Raw genomic sequence first — 19,029 nt, forward strand, 5'->3', positions numbered from 1 at the left:
TTTTCTCTTTTGCTTTTTACAAAAACACATATAAAGCAACGGGTATCAACAGCACAGTCCCCACACAAGGAACTGCACTGCTGTAATTGCAAATAAACCTTGACTACTTTGGAGTAACCCTAGCAACTCAAATGTCTCACTGACCAATTATTAGTTATTTTCTCCATTCATATCTAGTAGAATTACCTACCGCATTTTTCCTTTGTTCAGATTGGAAACAGGATAAATACACATTGCAGAAACCGGAGGGCCATTTGTCTGATCTTACTGACACGATGTTGATTGATGTAACGAAAATTATCACCTCACCTGCAGCAAAACGTTTTGATGTGAACAGACACATCGATGAGTGGGTAACATTATGGTCTGTCACTCGAAATGCTGCTCTGGAGAGCAGCTAATGAGAAAGAGAAGTAACAGGTGCATATAAAAATATAAGAACTGACACAAAGATATACAATGGTTTTACCCAAGACAGAAACCTCCCTTTTTTATTTTTCAAGCAGGTAGTACAGGATATACCTGCGAATGACATAAATATTGGAGGTGGCTTATTTAGTGTACATGAGCCTTGTGAAATAATTTTCATCTAGAGTGCCTCACCAACTGCACAGTATTAAACTTTGAAGGGTGTTTCTTCATACTCTCAAGCGATCTTCAGATCATGCATTGAGTATAAGTTCCTCGCAATGTCATTGCAGAAGCCCTTTCTCAGGCAAGCAGTAAGTCCGTTGCTGATGTACTTACCTCTACACTATTTATTTTTTCCTGCTGACGTCTCGGAACAATCTGACCCAATGCTGCCATTCATTATTGCTGCAATGCTTTTGAGGAGGACATACAATCCTCTGCCAAAACTCAGGAACAGCCCCTCCCCCAAAAAGCCCAGGAATAAAGTGCAGGCTCCTGTAGAAAGTTCAGCTTTCACTAAGAAAGATGGTACAGAGGTTTCTTAGACTTTATAGAGTTAAGCAAAACATACAAGTACATCGTATAAAAATATACTGGAGTGTTTTGCACGCCTTTAGAGGTCACAGACATTCCACATTGTGCATATGCCAATTCATATGCTGTTTCCACAGAAAATTCAAGCCATTCACAAGACCAGCCAGCTTGGATAGTGAGCACTGAGTTGTATTTTTCAAGTAAATACATCTGTTCAGTTCTTTCCCCCCAGTTTCACTCCATTTAACTTATTTTCTAGCTATAAGAGCTAGAGAGATTCTATCTCAGCTAACAGCAAGTAGCATCGTAAGTCACAGAAAAAAGCTGTTTTAAGGTCAGGTTGTAGGTGTACTTACCTGAAATTTTCAAGCCAAACTTGAAAGAAAAAGAAACAGCTAAGGCTGCCAACCTACTGAGATTTGAGCAGCAAAAATAAAACTTAATTGATAAAAACAGAACTCTTGTTAAATATTAGTAAGTTTTAGATGTCTAAAAAGTCTTAGGCATTAACCGTTCTATTGAGCAAGCAGCAACTTAAGTGTTCATATAAACCCAGAGTTTTCCAAAACTAACCCAAGTCTGGATTCTGCCTTACACATTACAGTGTTGCCCTGAGTAGTTAGCAACAGAAGCCCTTTAAGCTTCCTGTGAACCTTAATTAAGATTTTCCTACATGTTTGTGCTCCAGTCAACCCCTTGCATTGGTTTGGACAGGTGAACATTATCATCCAGCCTCTACTCCATCAGTCTGACCATTGAGTCGACACAGACCTCCTTACAACGTCTGATAACCAGGAAGGTATTCCTCTGGCTGGGAACCCTCTCTCTCCCTTCCCACCTAAAATACCCCCAAGCTTCAGCTGAAGGAAACGGCAGGATTTGTGCCAAAAATCCCACCTCACCTCCCATAGCAAGTGCAACGAATAGTCTCATCACCACCCCTCGTAATCTAATGCCATGGATGTAACAAGCAGACACACCAGAAGCACACACCAGAACACTTCTAACCTCTTAACTCGTATGAAAACCAGGTGAATCTTTCTTCACCGCTCAATACTTATCTTTTTATTTCAGGTTTTTATGACATATAGAGTTTCAGAATGCCCTGCAGATCACAACACCCCTTCCATCTCTCACTTCTCCTGGGCTGCATATATCTGCTGATTTTCAGTTTAAAGTTCAGCCCTGAAACTTACTTCTTGATTTAGGTTGTTCCCTATGAGAGACTCCAAAGTATTACACTGAGAGATCAATTCTTTCTCTTTTCTCACAAAATGCATTTTGAGGCAGTAATAAATGCTAGAAATTCCAATATGCTGCATGGTGTGCTGTTCACTGCGATAGCTGTAATGATGGGTGATAGGTCTTGGTATTTCCACAAAAAGCATTCCAGAGCCTGCGAGACATTGGGGAGGATTGAAACTACCACACAATACTCCTGCAAAGAACTAAAAGGGTGGGAGAGCCAGCACCAAACAAGATCCGAGTCTCATTTATTCCGGAAACATACACATTTCATTTTCCATTATGGCCAAACCAGCAGTTCACCTGGTTGCTGATGACAGGCCAGTTGCCAATGCTCACAAAATACTTTCTGTGCTCTATTCCTACCAGGGTTAAAGCACATCAATACAGAAAGAAACATGAGGCATTCTAAAAAACTTTTGCTAAAATCCAACTAAAAATCTGGAAAATATACCTCCTAATGAGGTAGTGATCTGCACAGGATGTGCCGTGGAGCTGAGAAACAAAGATGACGGCGATGGAGTTCGCTATCAGAGCAAGGCGGCCACAGACAACTTCCCTTCATTTATCCTTTTGCTCACATCTTTGCTACCCAGTTCAATGTTGATAAACAGCACAGGATTCCAAGGCACTCATGCACCGATCCAAAGGCCAGGGGCACAGCAGGTGTGTGAGAGCCCCCGTATTCCCTCAAACTACCTCAAATGTAACTTGCCAGGGATCACAGCTTCATCCTGTGGAACAAGTTCAGCCTTCGAGGTACACAGGCAGCGTTAGAAATTTGATGCAAGTGCACACACAAAAATACTCGCATGTCCCAATTGTGAACACTTAGTTCCGAGACACAGAAATGCCAAGGTGGGGTGGGTGCTCAAGACATTTATTTTTGTGACAGTCATCAAAAGGTTGTCTGATAAAAAAAGTTGTCTTACAACACCTGAAAACCAACCCTTCAAGTCTCCATTAGCTGTTTCTTGAGGCATCCAATACACTTTCTTATTAATACATTTATTATTAGTTACTGTATTGAGTCCAGAAGTTCATCATGTAGGCAATCACCATCTCCTGCCACGTGAAACAATCTGAAACATTCTGTGAAAAACTTCTTTTTCTTAAGCATGTAGTACATGTTTGTAGTTCCTTTCTTTGTCACTGCTGAAGAGGCTTGTGTGAGAATTGGGGAAAAAAATAAATAAAAAATAATCCATGTGCTTAAAAGTTTCCTAGCAAGAAAGAGAACAAACACGGTAAGGAAAAGTATTAATTGTGGAAACAAAGAGAATGTTTCACAAACGTATGTGAAAGTTCAGATTGAGATACTTTCCCCAGAACCGAGAGCAGCGCTTCAGCAGAACAAGGGACCTTGCACAGATATTCATGACACGTAAGATCACCAAACAAAGCCAAGATCACGGTCAATACAAGTTCCTACACAACAAAACATTCAATACTTCAAGATTTATCATATTTAGCAGGAAGACTTAGGCTCTGACTGTTAGATGCAAAAGCTGGAAACGTTTGGCTGGAATAAGGTATAGACGGTAAGAAGATAACTAAGTATTTAAAGCGCTTACCTAAGGCTGCTGAGATTTTCTATAATTTAAAAACTTTTAATCATGATCAATCTCTTTTGGAAAATAATCCGTGTTATTATATGGTATTGCACATGATGCAAGAATGACTTGTGAATTCTATGGCTTGCATATTGCAAAAGGTCAAATTAGATTAAACATTTTTTCTTTCTGTCATCACATCTGTAAGTGAGATTAGATACAGGAAAAACAATAACTTTCTTATGAGTATAGAATTGCTACACCTGGGGCTGAGACACGCAGAAAATTCAGATTCTCTATTTTGAAAGTAAATCTTGGAAGAGACAATAGTCTCATTCCTACTGAAACTATCACAGCTTTAACGAAGACTATTAAAATTTGCTTTTTGCTCAGGAAAAACCAATAAACCTACTGCAAAGACTAGAACAGTACTGTGAGTCCAAGAAGATGGCATAAAAAGGAATTATGGTGAATTCAAGGATAATTCTGTAACAGAATCACAGAATGGTATGGGGCTGGAAGGGACCTCTGGAGATCATCTCATCCAACCCCCTGCCAGAGCAGGGTCAGCCAGAGCAGGTTGCACAGGAACGTGTCCAAGCGGGTTTTCAATGTCTCCAGAGACAGAGACTCCACCACCTCTCTGGGCAGCCTGTTCCAGGGCTCTGACACCCTCACAGGAAAGAAGTTCCTCCTCATGTTTAGGTGGAATTTCCCATGTTTAAGTTTGTGCCCGTTCCCTCTTGTCCTGTCACTGGGCACCACTGAAAAAAGATTGGCACCATCCTCTTGACACCCACCCTTTAAGTATTTATAGGTGCTGATCAGATGCCCCCTCAGTCTTCTCTTCTCCAGACTAGAAAGGCCCAAGTCCCTCAGCCTTTCCTCTTAAGAGAGATGCTCCAGGCCCCTCATCATCTTTGTAGCCCTCTGCTGGACCCTCGCCAGCAGTTCCCTGTCCTTCTGGAACTGGGGAGGCCAGAACTGGACACAGTGCTACAGATGAGGCCTCACCACGGCAGAGTAGAGGGGAAGGATGACTTCCCTCAACCTGCTGGTCACACTCTTCTTGATGCACCCCAGGGTGCCATTGGCCTTCTTGGCCACAAGGGCCAGAATGAGTTTCCTCAGCCTCCTTGACTCAATTCAGTGTTAAGTAATGCTAAACTATATCAAATTGGCAGAGCTGTGGCGAGGACCATGCATATGGTGAAAAGGTTCTATTTTGGAGACAAAGAATGTATTTTTCCTAATTACTGTCCGTGTGCAATTCAATTCTAGATAGTGGAGCTAAGCCTTGCCTGCCTTCAACATGTGCCACCAATCTGTACAGCCTTCAATGTAGTCCTGTCCTTCGTAGGCAGTAGAAAATAAACAAAACACTCAATTGTCAGACATCATTTACAAACTCAACTCTCAGAGCTTTGAATACATCACGTAATATTGGCATCGAGTGAACATCCCTAATTTTAAATCCTGAAGAAGAAATTACCAATAAATTAACACATAGCAGTTCTCAGACACACAGGAGTTTATACAAACTACAACATTTCAGTTCTCAAAAGCATATGAGTTTGTGACAACAACAATAATCATAAAACTTTCTGTGAGGTGAGTGCAGCACACTCGGAATGGCCTAACCAACAGGCAACAAAACCCATGTACCAAAATTCTTGGTTGTCCCTAAAGTACCATACTCTTGACACAAGACAAACAAAAGTAAATAATTTGCAAGACTCATCAAGGAGAGCAAAGGTATGTAACAGAGGTAAGGTTAAGTAGAAGGGTGATGGTAGAAAACCATGTAAGAGCAAGCACAGAAGTGCTTATATTTAGATTTTCAACATCAAAATAATGGAAAATACCGATAAATCTCTATTTAGTGAGCAACCTGGGTTAGAAGACTGAATAATACCATGCTGCTCATTAAAAGGCAGTATGATACGATCACCAGTGTTCACAAGGGTTAGTCAGAAACTCATAAGCAGCAGCAGCAACAAAAGAAGCATTTGCCATAATATGAAGGAAAGAAAAGAGAAAATTAAGAAAGTAAGAAATCCAAATCTCTTCCATTTTAATTTATGTCTGTACCCTGCTGTGGGAACAAACAGTCTGTAAGTTGTAGTCTGCCATGTAATTCAGTATTAGCTGCAGGCTAATAAATAGGACAGTAAAGCATATGCAAAGACTGATTTATAGGATCCAAAGAGTCTGCCCAAGTCTTGCAGCTATTTGCATCTCCCTCACATACAACAAGCACCAATGGAAAGGTTCCTGCTGAGAAAGAGAGAGAGGCAAGAGACGCACTGGAGAGAAACCTGGTTGGAAAAAAAGAAGAGAGAGGACTGGAAGAACTTCTTCAGAGAGGGGTTTTTACATATTTGTGCAGCAAGAGGAGCACAATGCTGCGGTTGAAATTAGTCATAAGAAAAGGAAAGTTAGAAAAATCAGGAAAACTAGGAGAGGTCTATGAATAAGCCAAGCCAGAGGGCCACCTCTGCGCCACCTTGAAGGTGTTACAGCCCAGCTGCTCAGCAGGCAGTACAGACTGGAGAGACCTACGAAACATCATACTATGCTTTTTCCCCCTCTCAGATTCATAGGCTAATGACTAAAAGAGTGGCAGGGTTTGCTGTAATCATTACCCTATTTAACTACTGCTCAGCAAGTTTCTGCTTTTAGATCTGAAGTGTTCTTTAAAAGCGACAGCAGGGCAGGGGTAAGAGTGAGGACGTGATGTGAAATGTGAACCCGTGTCCCAGCACCAGCAAAGGAGGGGAACAAGTGGTGGTATTTAACATGGCAGAAGAGTAACACATCACATCAAAGCTAAAAAACAGCACAACAGATTTTAGGGTGGTGATTCTATGAGAAGTGTATTTCATCATCTTACAGCTAGAATGGATGCTGGGAAATTATTTCCTCCGAAAACGGAAGCATTCTTCAACTGGGTAGAGATGGAGGATGACTGCAAAATCTCAATTCAAAACTGCTATTTTGGTTATTTTCTTGCCTCAATCTCAGAGTTGAGCAGGGAACTTCAAAGTAATCATTCTTTCCTTAACACAGAAACATACTCCTTAATTTCTTCATTCAGATAGGACAGATGCAAACATAATCAACACCCAGCTTCTCCCTCGAGTTCAGTTATACTGGCTCTGAAAGCAAAGCAGTTCAGCTCCATCATTCAGAGGGAAATGCTACCCAAACTTTACAAATCCTGTTCACCTGACTACCCAACACAACCTTGCTGCACAGCCTCCCTTCAGCACCACTAACGGGCTTCAAAAGACTTTTGTCACCCTCTATCTTTGAAGCTAAAAGATTCTGGAGCTGCCATAATGCTGATATCCTTAGCTCTGAACTCACTCGGTGTTTATAAGGCTCTATCGTTCTTTCCTCCAAAACTTGCCACCTTCTTTACTTTCGGATTAGAGCTTCAGCTTGTAAACGCCAAGCCCAAACCCAGCAGAGCAGTTTAACAAGTGCCCATACAGCAGATCAGCTGCAGCACAGGCTCAAAGGAAAATGTAGGAGGGTGTGTATAATACACAGACCTGGCAGTCTGTAAGAAGGTGGAGTATGAACATGCAGAGAGATTGTTTAGGAAAGGATTAGACCTCAACACAATCATAGAATGGTTCAGGTTGGAAGGGACCTTAAAGATCATCCAGTCCCACCCCCTGCCATGGGCAGGGACACCTCCCACCAGACCAGGTTGCTCAAAGCCCCCTCCAACCTGGCCTTGAAGCCCTCCAGGGATGGGGCAGCCACAGCTTCTCTGGGCAACCTGGGCCAGGGTCTCACCACCCTCACAGCAAAGAATTTCTTCCGAGATCTCATCTCAATCTCCCCTCTTTCAGTTTAAAACCATTACCCCTCGTCCTATCACTACAATCAAAGGTGATTCAAGATGTACAAAGGGAAAAAAGCTAAGTAAAATAAATCAAGGTAAGTTGATCTTTTGCACAGATCACTGAGAACCAACATACTGCTTTTAACTGCTCTATCTCTTGCTTTACAAATTTTTTTAAAACAATAAAAATAAAAGCTGGGCACACATTTCACAGATCCTAAGAAACCCAACTATGTACTGACCAGCTTCACAGCACAATGCCAACGGAGTACTGTGAAATCAAGGCAAAGACGGCTGGGGAATTCATCAGCACCTTGCTCAGGACAGAAATTGTCCCTTCCACAGGTGATTTTCAACTTCTTAGTTCAGTCCTCCTACAACAAATACCTTTGCAAAAAGCCTATTAGCTGCAGTAACTACTGCACTGCTGAGAGAGATCAGTAACTGCACTTCTTTACACTGTGTCTAGTGCTGCAAAATTTTTAAAAGTTCCAATAATCACACTGGTCAAAGGCATTTGCATCGACAGAAACAGTCTACTCCCTTCACTGCAAGTTCCAATACAAAGGGGATCTATAGGTCTCACTGTATCATAAATACCCTCTTTGTTTTGCCAGTTTATTCTTAAAGGTTCTCATATTAATGATCATCCTTCTGTACTCAGAAATCTCATGCATCCTTGCCCTCATTTCATATTAAGCACTACTTTCCTAGGTTGGTTTTTTTTTTCCCATTGCAACAGAATTAGTATTTTTGAAGTGAAAGGGGTATCTTTCCTGCTGAGATAACAGCTCATACCCAACAATTATATTTCACAAGCGTCCAAGTATGCCTAAATCATTCCAGACTTTTCACAAACAACAAAGTATGGTGACAGATGATACTTCAAGGGAATTCTCTTGAATTAAAGGCATTTAACAGGATTGTAACCACAGGGTGGGTAAATTAAGAACAGCTTTAGATTCTGTTTTCCAGGAGAAGCCCATTAATAATTTCCCCACAATTAAACAGGCAGAAGAAAGATGAGCAGAAGAGAGTTAACAATGAATGCGACTCATCATTTCTGCTAAATCTTTTAGCTAAGGCATAAGCAAAAAAAAGTGTAATTCTGAACTGTAATACCACATGAGTATCATTAGCAATCAACTTGCATGAAAATCTGTACATTAAAAGAGAAACAGAGAACGATGAAAAGCTGCCAGACATGTTTTACAATGGCTGAGCTACCAACCTACCCACTGCAAGAAAGTTTCCAGTTAGCAAAGGCACTCGGGATATGTCCTTAGCACTTGATGCTCTTTTCTGAGCACCGACAGTCCTGAATTAATTTCTGTGCAGTTGCCTTAAACCTTCTTGATAATCTTAACTAGAAACAGAAAAGGCTGAGAGTTCCCACTACAGAGCGTAAACCATAGAGATAATCTAACGGGAACACACCCTACTAGAAACAGCAGCAGAGGTTGGAAAATAAGTGATGTAGAGTGTTAATTTGTATTTTGACTACACTTGGCAAACATTGCAGAAGTAATACCAGCCAAGTAACTGCTATTCCTCCCTTGCTTTTAAAAATAAACAAATGAGAACTGGTAGTCGCAAGACTCTGCAGACTGACAAATGGATGCTACAGCTCAATGGAAGCCTCCAGCGCTGAAAACCCAAGAACTCAAGTTAACAGTTAACGCTCTTTACACCCAGCAGTGATATACTAGAAAGTCACATTACTGTTACCTTTCTGCAAGATGTAAGGCAGCATGAAATATGTGAAATTACCTTGTCCACACTTTTCAAACAGAAGTGTAATCCTAGGCAGGCTGAAAGACATTCATTTGTGTTTTGCCAACATCCCTGCTTCCACCAGCTCCACTGTTTCTTTGGGAGCCTTCTGTAAAATAGGAAGCTAATAGGCAGGTACGGTTTAGTGGAATATACATAAATAAAAACCATTCTATTTCCACTAATTTTTGGATTGTATCTTTTATCTGACAAACAAAATTTAATATAAATTCTTGAAGCATTCTTAACATTTTAGGATTGAGGATGCTTATTTCAACTTTGATGCCCATTTTCTCCTTTATATTGACTGACAGGATAAGGCACCTCAGACCTGCAGATGAGAGACATAGCATCTTTTCTACAGAGGTCTGCCCTACAAGATCAATTCACAGAAAAGTCAAGGAAAACAGAGAGGGTCTAGAGAAAGGAGAAGGTCTACCACCCAGTGATGCTTTCCCTTTCATTATTTTTGTTCTTAGGAGATTCCGTCTGTTCCCTTTGAATGGAGGTGAGAAGGAACATGACACAGATGAAGTACGAGAGACAGTTACTAACCAAAGCAGCAAGAAAGCTTCCTTCTCCCCACAGGGAATCTTGCAGTTACTCAGTTCAAGTAACTGCAATTAAAGATAAATATAAAACCCAAATCTTTTAACAAGATAATCACGCCTGCATGTAAGGAAAAGCTGTTTCTTAGAGTCTTGAAAGAGATACCTCTACGAGCTACTAGAGCTTTCTCTTAGAGCAGTGAGGACTCCTTCCCCCATGACTTCCAGTCAGCAGAACCGCGGTTGAAATGAGCTCTCTACTCCCCACACCACAGCTACAACCGGTGCATCAAGGAGGCTGGAGACAATCCCACAAACAAGGGAGGAAGAAACAGCTTTCCATAATACTCTTCTGTCCTTGGAAAACTGGAGAGTATTTACTCGGGTCCATTCTGTTTCAAAAAGTTTGTTCCTTAATCTTTCTCCATTTATTATTGCATTTATATCTTGTATTCAGTCAAGAACTTTATACACCATATTTAGAAATCTATACATTAAAACAAGTCCAAGCAAATTCATTCCATGCCTACCTCCCTACCAGACTCAAGTGACATTTCAGTCAGAATAAAACCAGAACTCTTGGACTTGCGTTTGCCTCTGGAAGAAAAACAAACAAAAAAACCCAAACAAACAAAACCCCACAAATGAAGCACACCATTAATCCTTCAAGAAATTCCTGAAACTCAGCTCTGTGGTGTGATAGGAGAGTCAGTATAATTTCTCAAGTGGCTACAATCAAGACTAAGACAGTACTCCCTGCTCGTTTTACACAAACAGAAGGGCTACTGAAGCCAGAGATACAAAAAGTTGGGAAAAAAAATACAGTTTGAATTGTCAATATACCATTAGTTTATGAAATTTCCTTGGGCCCCAGCTGTACCTTTGTAGTTTTTCTGGATATGCTTACTCTAATTTATACCTTGGTGACTAATGTAAATATGAGAAACAAGGAAGGCACGAGCTGGAACACGACTGCAACTCTGTGTGGCACTCCCTGCAATTCTGAAAATTGGATGCTGTATATAAAGTATAAATTAATCCATTCTCAAGGAAATGGTTTCATTTCCCAGTTCTATTTTGGGAGGTTAACCAGAAGGAGAAAATGTTTCCTTTTGAAAGAACACACATCGTTCATACTAACTGTCGATTTCTGTGAAACAATAGCTTTGTCTTCTTACCTCCCCCATCCACTTCACAGGAAGAGATTAAGTTGGACTGAAAGAAGAGAAAGTGAAGTTAAAGCTCTTGATGAGTGTGAATGAGTGTGTGCAATCTCTTTGCCTTCCCTTTTCTTACACACACCCACCTAATGATTAAAACTGAGTTAATAGACTACACCAAACTGGGTGATTAAAGAGAGTAATGACAAGTTCAAGTAATTACCAGCCTGATGTGAACACCCAGGAAGGGAGTATTACAATCCCTACGCCACTGGGACTGCAAAGAAATAAAGGAATGTAAGTGGCTTTTTCAGACCCCCTACAATCATGAAGCCATGCTCCCTTGTTCCGTAATTTCAACAACCTTCATCAATGCTTTGCATGCACGCACGCACACACACACACAACCTACTCTGTGCTGGTGCAGCATTCAAGAGAGCAGCATCATTACATGCTTTATCAAATCCATACTGAACTTCTCACAGTACAGCACATGTAAATTCTGCAGAATGAATCTATTTGTGTAAACTGGAAAAAATAGGGAAAGAGATAGCACGTAGCCTGAGGGGCCCCCTCATTATCCCAGCTTTACTGATATGGCTGGTAGCACCAGCAAGAGACTTTCTCCTGTTCACAAGGTGATAACTTTGAGGACCTTGATTAATGTGCATTACTCAAGCAGATGAATTCAAATCTACCCAGCAACTTCTGTGATTTGGATGGGTCTGATAAGTAGCTGGAAGACAGGAAAATTCCTATCTGATAGTAAAATCTAAACCACACGCATACCACCGCTGAGCTCATCTCCTAAATGGTTCCAAGGGAAGGAATGGACTTGTCTTCCAGCCACCCTGATGGCAGAAGAGGACAGTTGCAGTCCAGTGTCTACTTTTCTTACCAGCACCCCCAATACCCCAAGGGAAATATGGGGACTTGAGTACCACCACAGAAACAGCAGTTATATTACCCATGATGGCAAGGATATTATGTTACTTTTCATGAGTACATTTGGCATGAATATCCTGGGGAATAGAACTATCTCTGCATCATGCATGAACATAAATTTTTAAAAAAAAATAAACAAACCAACAAAAAAAACTTTAAAGAATCTTTCTCGTATCCAGCACCTCTCTTAGTAATTGCTTTATACAAAGTAAAAGACCTTGGAGTTTGTAAGCATCCTAAAAAATTACATTGAAGGCAATTATATTTTCATTCCAGGAACAAACTCTACTCTAGAGTACATGTGTAACGCCATGTTATATACTTTCTTATCTCCCTTGCACTTGTTCATTCAAGGAAACCTATGGAGGGCCTGACATGACATTTCTAGGGCCACCTCCAGTGCTTACTTATGAGTAAAAGACTCAGGTCACTAGAGCAGTTTCCGCTGTGAAGCTGGAGAGTTAACAAAGACACAGTGCAATTACAGCAACAAGCATCACACCAGAAAAGATCTAGAGAAAAAACAATAGTAAGCAACCCCCAAAAAGAAACCACCTCTCCCTCTGGTGTGACTAAAGGCATCAGCTTCTCAAGTCGAAAAACCTTAAGAAAAGAGTGCCTGATAAAGACAAGCTGTCCCAAATATCACAGGGCTGACAGAAAGCCGCTCAGCACAGAGACAGACTGTTTCTCAACCCTCTTGTCTAACCCAACACTTTGAAAATCTACAAAGACAAAACCGAGAACTAGAACATACCTTTGGAGGTCTGTGGAGTGGCTCTGTTGAGTACCCCTACCCCTGCAGCAGCAGAACAGGCCCAAAGAAAATGCCATGAGCCTTAGAAGAATTTGCATCAGGTACCAACAAAATAATTTTGAGAGACTTCCTTGAGAATGAAAATCTCTGAAAAATTGGCTCATGAAAAATACATTATAGAAGCTATAATATTCCCTCTTTATCAGCTCTCCACAGACACCCACTATGTATTGAGTAATTAATTTAGGCATCCAAAATATCTGAAAGGGATCAGGAAAAAAACCAATTGCGAACAAACCTCTGCACACACAGACACACACAGAGTTTAAAACGTTATTCACAACCTTACATGATGTGACAGGTGTCCCGGAAGGACTCTATCATTAATACAGACCTTAAATGATAAGATTCCAGCCAATTTCCACAGTATTTTAAACAATCTTTACACAAACAAAACCTACATTTAGTTCAGAACATGAGTAACTGCCACACAGCTTTTACTTAAAAAGAAAATTACAGACAAGAGGCATTCCATTCAGATGTGATCAGTACAGCAAGACGTAGAGTCTCTGTTTTTTAGAAAACTGCCCTGTACAAAATTGTATTAAATTACTATATGTGCAACAGCGAGAGATAAGAAATAGAGAAGAGCTATTTCCACTGGAGCACCAAAGGATGGCAAGGTGTACAGATGGAAATGATAGGTTTCTCTGGCTTGACTATTATGATTCTAGAGTGCAAAGAGAAGAATAAATGTATTGTCATTTATACAAGCCTTGCCACAGAGTCAGAAGACAGAGAAGTATTAGCATACACAGCAAATAGCTGTCTTCAGAAAAGCAGTTTCACAGTACTATAGAGGTACCTCTTGCCACTAAATAGACTGTAATAATTTGAAACTAATAAAGTTATGATCTTTTGTATGATTTCCAGTAAGTACTTTACAATAATACAGTGTTTGTAATAAAGCTGTGCACACAGAGAAGTCAGGGGAGGATTTGGGTGGGGGTGGCAGAAGGTGGTACGTGTTTAATTTCATTGATCATTTCATTTGCTGAAATAGTTATCTACTGTTCCAATTTAGGGTGTAGAAGTACGTATATTTCAAAGCAAAACCTCTCTTTCTGTATCTACCAAATATTATCATTCAATATTGAGAAATGTAAATTACTCTTTCCTTTCTCAATACTACAATAGAACATCTTACGCACAGGGAAACAAACAGACGTTTACATTAAAAAGATACACAGAAACACTTTTAAACCTTAACCTTTGTTGAAGAAATCCCCTATGATTTCATGTTCAACTATCAAGAGAAAGCACGTGAGCAGCAGAGTATTAGCTGGGATTTAGTGGGTTTAGGGGCAGAACTATCAATTGAGCAAAACTTCAATTACAGACTAATTTAATGTATACCCAAGTACATTATTGCAATTCAATAAACATCTCTTCAGAATTAAACAATTCCAATTTGCTTTCATTTCAGGCTGTGTGCATGCATTACAAATTTGCTATTATCCACACTAAAATTAGTCAGCCTGTTCGGAAGCATTCATCCATGCAATCCCAGCGTGTCACAGCGCTGCAAACTAACCTCCAATGAACCACTTAACCTTGCCTGCTTTACTAAACAGGAGCAAGGAGCAGAGCCGTGCACCTTCCCAGAACAATACTGCTCTCCTAAAATATGTTCTAGCCAGGGGTCTGTATCCAGCAATGAATCTATCAACATCTCTCCTGATGGAAATCCAACCATTCATGTTTAAAACTTAATCTTCTATTTTTTTTTCCCTTCTTACATCAATGAACACAAAAGTGTCAGGCACCCACTCAACTTTGCATATTCTGATACCTGCTTGCTCTGGAAGATTACCTTCCCTCTATTCAGCTATGATACAATACTAGATACGCTACTCCTGGCAACCCAACTCAATGCTAATCATGAATTAATTCCTCCAGATTTGAACAAGATGCAAGATCACTGAGTGGGAATTAAAAGCACTTAGCATCTAATAGGAGCATTCTCTTTGTGATCTGTGTAGCTTGAATACCTGCACCACTCAGCACTCTATATATTTAAGGCATTGCAAAGGTATTAATATACTGACCGTTAAAGACAGAGTTGGCAGAAAGCACTACAGTGGGCAGAAGTGATCTCATTTCTACAGCAGCTCTCCATTTTCACAGAAAAATGAAACATTTAGATCACCCATTTGACATCACCCCTACCCCAAACACAGAATGTCTCAGGAGCAACTTGACCACCTTCTGATCTCTCCACCCAAGAGGCAGTGAGCATCCCTGTGCTGCAGCTCAGGGGAAATTACAAAAAGAAAAAAAGCAGCCCAGTAAATAGCATGCATGTCTCATGGAGGCAAGATTAAGACACATCTTGCATGTGTCAGGCACAGCATCGGCTCTTGAATCACAGTAAATAACAGGGCTAAAATCCCAGCATCCTTCAAGAACTACTGACGTTTCTACTGTGTACTTCAGGACATCAGCTGAATCAATCCCCTCATTTACTCCCAGAGCAGACTCCTCTGACAGGCACCGCTCTGTCCCAGAATTACTGATGCCTGATGCAGAGGAAGCTGACTGACAGCCAAACTCCTCAGCTGACTACATTAAAGTATCCATAGCTACCCTGCATTACTACAAAGCTTATGAAGAGGGCTGCATCCAGACAAGATTCTGATTCAAATATTTAAGAAAATGATTGAAGTTCATGTCACTTCTACCCTTTTTTCCTACTTACATTTATTATGAATGAAAGAAGAAGGGCCAATAGGATGTCAATTTTTATACACAGATGCCATCTGGGAGGAAACACTCATCTTGCTGCTTTAGTGCAACCTACCTTTCACTATTAATTCTGCATAATTTGAAACTCCAGATCCACCATCGGAACGAATGACACATCGGTACTTGCTGATACTGCGCTGAGAGGTGTCAGCTACACTGACAGTAGCAGAAAACCGTCTGTGGTTGACCACCCGAGTGACCATTAACGCTGTGTCCCTTCCATTCCACTGCTGTAAAGGCAGACAACAATAACGTAAATTAATAAGACACACAGATTATGCATGCATATGTAATCCATTCTTTGTTATGCTTCTTAACATTGTTCAGACCTTCACATTCACAATCTTTCAAGAGAAGACTGCTAACTATACCCCTGGAAAACTCACAGGGTTGTATGAACTAGGGCTAAATATTCTTACACATAAATATTTAAGTTTTCATGTCTATTTGATTTTTGAAACATATTTGGGCATTTGATGTGTTATATGTATTGAAAAGGCTGGAGAGCGACAGCTCAGGCTATGCAATTGTACAGGTATATATTTAGAGGCCTGGCTAAGATATGAAAATACTACAAATGAATGTGTTTTGTACACCTGGCAAAGCTACAATTGAACAGTTTTATAAATTCGGCATTTTCCGATGTAAAACTGTGGTTCGGAACCAATTTAAATAAATTATAAGGATGTCTGTTCATCCAACTATGTCCAACATTCCTCAATAAACTGCTCTACCAATGTCAGACTACACTTTCCCAACTGGAAAAGGCAGAGATGAAGAATTAGCTAGAAATAGAAGTTCTCCACAGCATAAACACCTGAACTTGCTCAGTTAGTCTAGTTTATTAGGAAATTCAAAGGAAAACAAACCGCTGTTTTGTCGATTTCCAGTAATCTGTTTTTGGGAGTGTTTCCAAGGCTATTTTCATTAAATGTTTCAATTTTAGGAAATGGAAAACAGGTTTCCACTAGCAACCATAACGATTTCCTCCCAAACCCCTGCTTCTCACAGAAAAAGGTTCATACTGCTTCAGTTCAGAAGTGTTTTTACACACATCTAGTCAGAACTGTGGAAAGATTTCACTGAAAGAACTCAGAAAAGATAAAGAATAAGCAAAAAAATATATTTCAGTGGATGTTAAAAGTACACTGTAGGTTAATAAATTTCAGATAAAAATGCAATTTTTTAGGAGAACAGCTGTGATGAGAGTACAGTTAAAGTGACTTTAAGTCATTTTTATATGATGCCGGCTACATTTCTCACCAACTCAAGCCTTTATCCCAGTACTAATTTTCATTTTTATGATTAGGTAAACTCATTCCTCCCCTAATATTTAATCTAGATCAGAAATTCTTATTTTTAAACTTTAATAAAATGTCTGAAGTCAATAAAAAAGTTTGAGAAAATCTGTTAGTTATTTGAGTACAAATGGCATCACAACCGTGACAAAGGCCATTCTTGTCTGCCGCAGATGTTACAAATATGGGGTGGTCAGGCCCCCAGTCACATCAGTCCAAGCTGAGAATAAAAATTGTTGACTGGCTTAAGTGTTCTGGAAGTTTATGTTGCCCCTATGTACGTGCACGGTATGTTTAGCAACAGAATCCTCTTGACTTGTTTGGGATATTAGGTGTTTAACAGCACAGAAGTTTAGCAGAAGCGAAGAGCTCAACTATTTTAAAAGCCTCTAGAAGAGCTCCATGTACAGAGCATGGTAATGCTGGGACCCACATATGAGAGCACTTCAAGGGGCAGAAAAAATAATTTGGTCCTTCACTAGGAAACAAGCACTCCACATCTTCAGTATGATATATATTCCATTTCTAACTCCAGAACTGAAAATGAGTTATTAAGGTTGTCACCATACCCACCTGAACAGCACGACCCAGTCAGGTGAAAATATAGACGTTAAGAGAGGGGACATTTTGGTCTTTCAGTGAGTGACTAAAAGGAACAATCTGCTATCAATGCAGCCAAGGGAAATGGAGGGAGAAACACAGTGGGTACACTCTGGTTTTGCCTGTTTTCACCATCTCAGACCTTAAGAGTAGGTTCCTTCTTAATATACAATCACTCTGGGCGGAGGACATTTTTGGAGGGCGAGAGGAAAGGAGATGGCATAATTAAGCAGAAGTGAAGAACTATTCTACTTGTTCTTTCTCTTCTGCCATACAACTGAGTGCTTACAGGTGCACAGGCACTTGTTTGAAACCAAAATTTTGCTGTCACTGGCCGTTTTTTCCCATCTTCTGTATCACAATTCTGTACTTTGTCACCTTAAATTTTCACCTAGAAATAATTTAAGGCAATTCTCAAAGGATCTTGATGAAAAGGTTTTGCCCCACCACCCAGTCTTTCTCTATCTACTTATTTCACTAGGAAAAGTAAAAAAAACCCACAAAAACAACAACAAAAAAACCCCAACAAACCAAAAAAAACCAACACCACCAAACAAACACACACAAATAAAAAAAAAAAAGAACAACCACAAACAAAAGCGTTCACTTTACCTGGAGCCAGAGTTTGTCGTGCTGTGACCACTTCCCCCCAGCAATGCACTGGAACGTTGCGTTCTGTCCCACATTAACCTCCACGTTCTGAAGTCGTAGGAAATGAGGTGCTTTTCCTAACAAAAGACGCAAAGGATTGCAAGGGTAGAGCAAGGCAATCACTGGCTGTGTTACACCAACCCAGATATCAACACTCAGCAAAGTGTTAGGGCCCAGCCCTGACAAAGCGATTTAGTAAAATTAAGCATCCTTCAGTATTTAAGGATTCAGTGCAGAGCGAGGGGGGTGCTGGAGCTGACAGAGGATGCCCTACAGGATCATACAGAGCTCTGGCACCTTTAAAAACACACTTACATCAGATCAAAACACAAGTTCATGGTCATCAACACAACTTCTTACTGTTTGCTATAACGAGTACTTGAATAATTTCTTTTCTTTACAAAAATGTGGTTCTAAAAAGGTAAAAACAAATAAAATCAAATGCTTCTGAGCTTATCAAGCATGACTGACCCAAACCAAGTTTCCATAAGGGTCTTTTTTCCCCCCTTTTTATTTTTTGACTATCAAATATATCCTAGGGCTTTAAAATAATGTATTAATATCAAATCACTGATTTAAAATGAATTATTCATATAAATGACAGCATTGTATCGCTGTATCAGTTTAAGATCACCGATATCAGTGTTTTGCTGATACTAAATTCAGTATTAACTCAATACTAAACCACTGATATTAAAGTGCAGACACCACATTTGTTCACAAAGGAAATAGATCAGAGGATTATTTTTGACTAAACACCAGACTCATTTACCACTGTAATTAACTTACAAGAAAACAGAAAGATTACAGAAGTGAATCTGACACTTTTAAAAGAACTTGCTGGTTTCAAAGGAAGGTTCGTGCACCATTTGAAAACTTTTAGTAGGATACAC

General features: G+C 40.0%; 1 protein-coding gene across 1 annotated transcript in view; it reads right to left on the reverse strand.

Moving 5' to 3' along the window:
- Positions 1-19,029, reverse strand: part of PTPRT (protein tyrosine phosphatase receptor type T) — a 477,289-nt gene that overhangs the window by 262,639 nt on the left and 195,621 nt on the right. The window contains exons 5-6 of the mRNA XM_074157294.1: positions 18,098-18,213; positions 15,643-15,817 (exon numbers count right to left, since the gene is read on the reverse strand). Coding sequence (XP_074013395.1) covers positions 15,643-15,817; positions 18,098-18,213 — 291 coding nt within the window. The remainder of the gene's footprint in view (positions 1-15,642; positions 15,818-18,097; positions 18,214-19,029) is intronic.

This window comes from Numenius arquata, chromosome 12, assembly GCF_964106895.1.
Source record: "Numenius arquata chromosome 12, bNumArq3.hap1.1, whole genome shotgun sequence".
Taxonomy (NCBI): Eukaryota; Metazoa; Chordata; class Aves; order Charadriiformes; family Scolopacidae; genus Numenius; species Numenius arquata.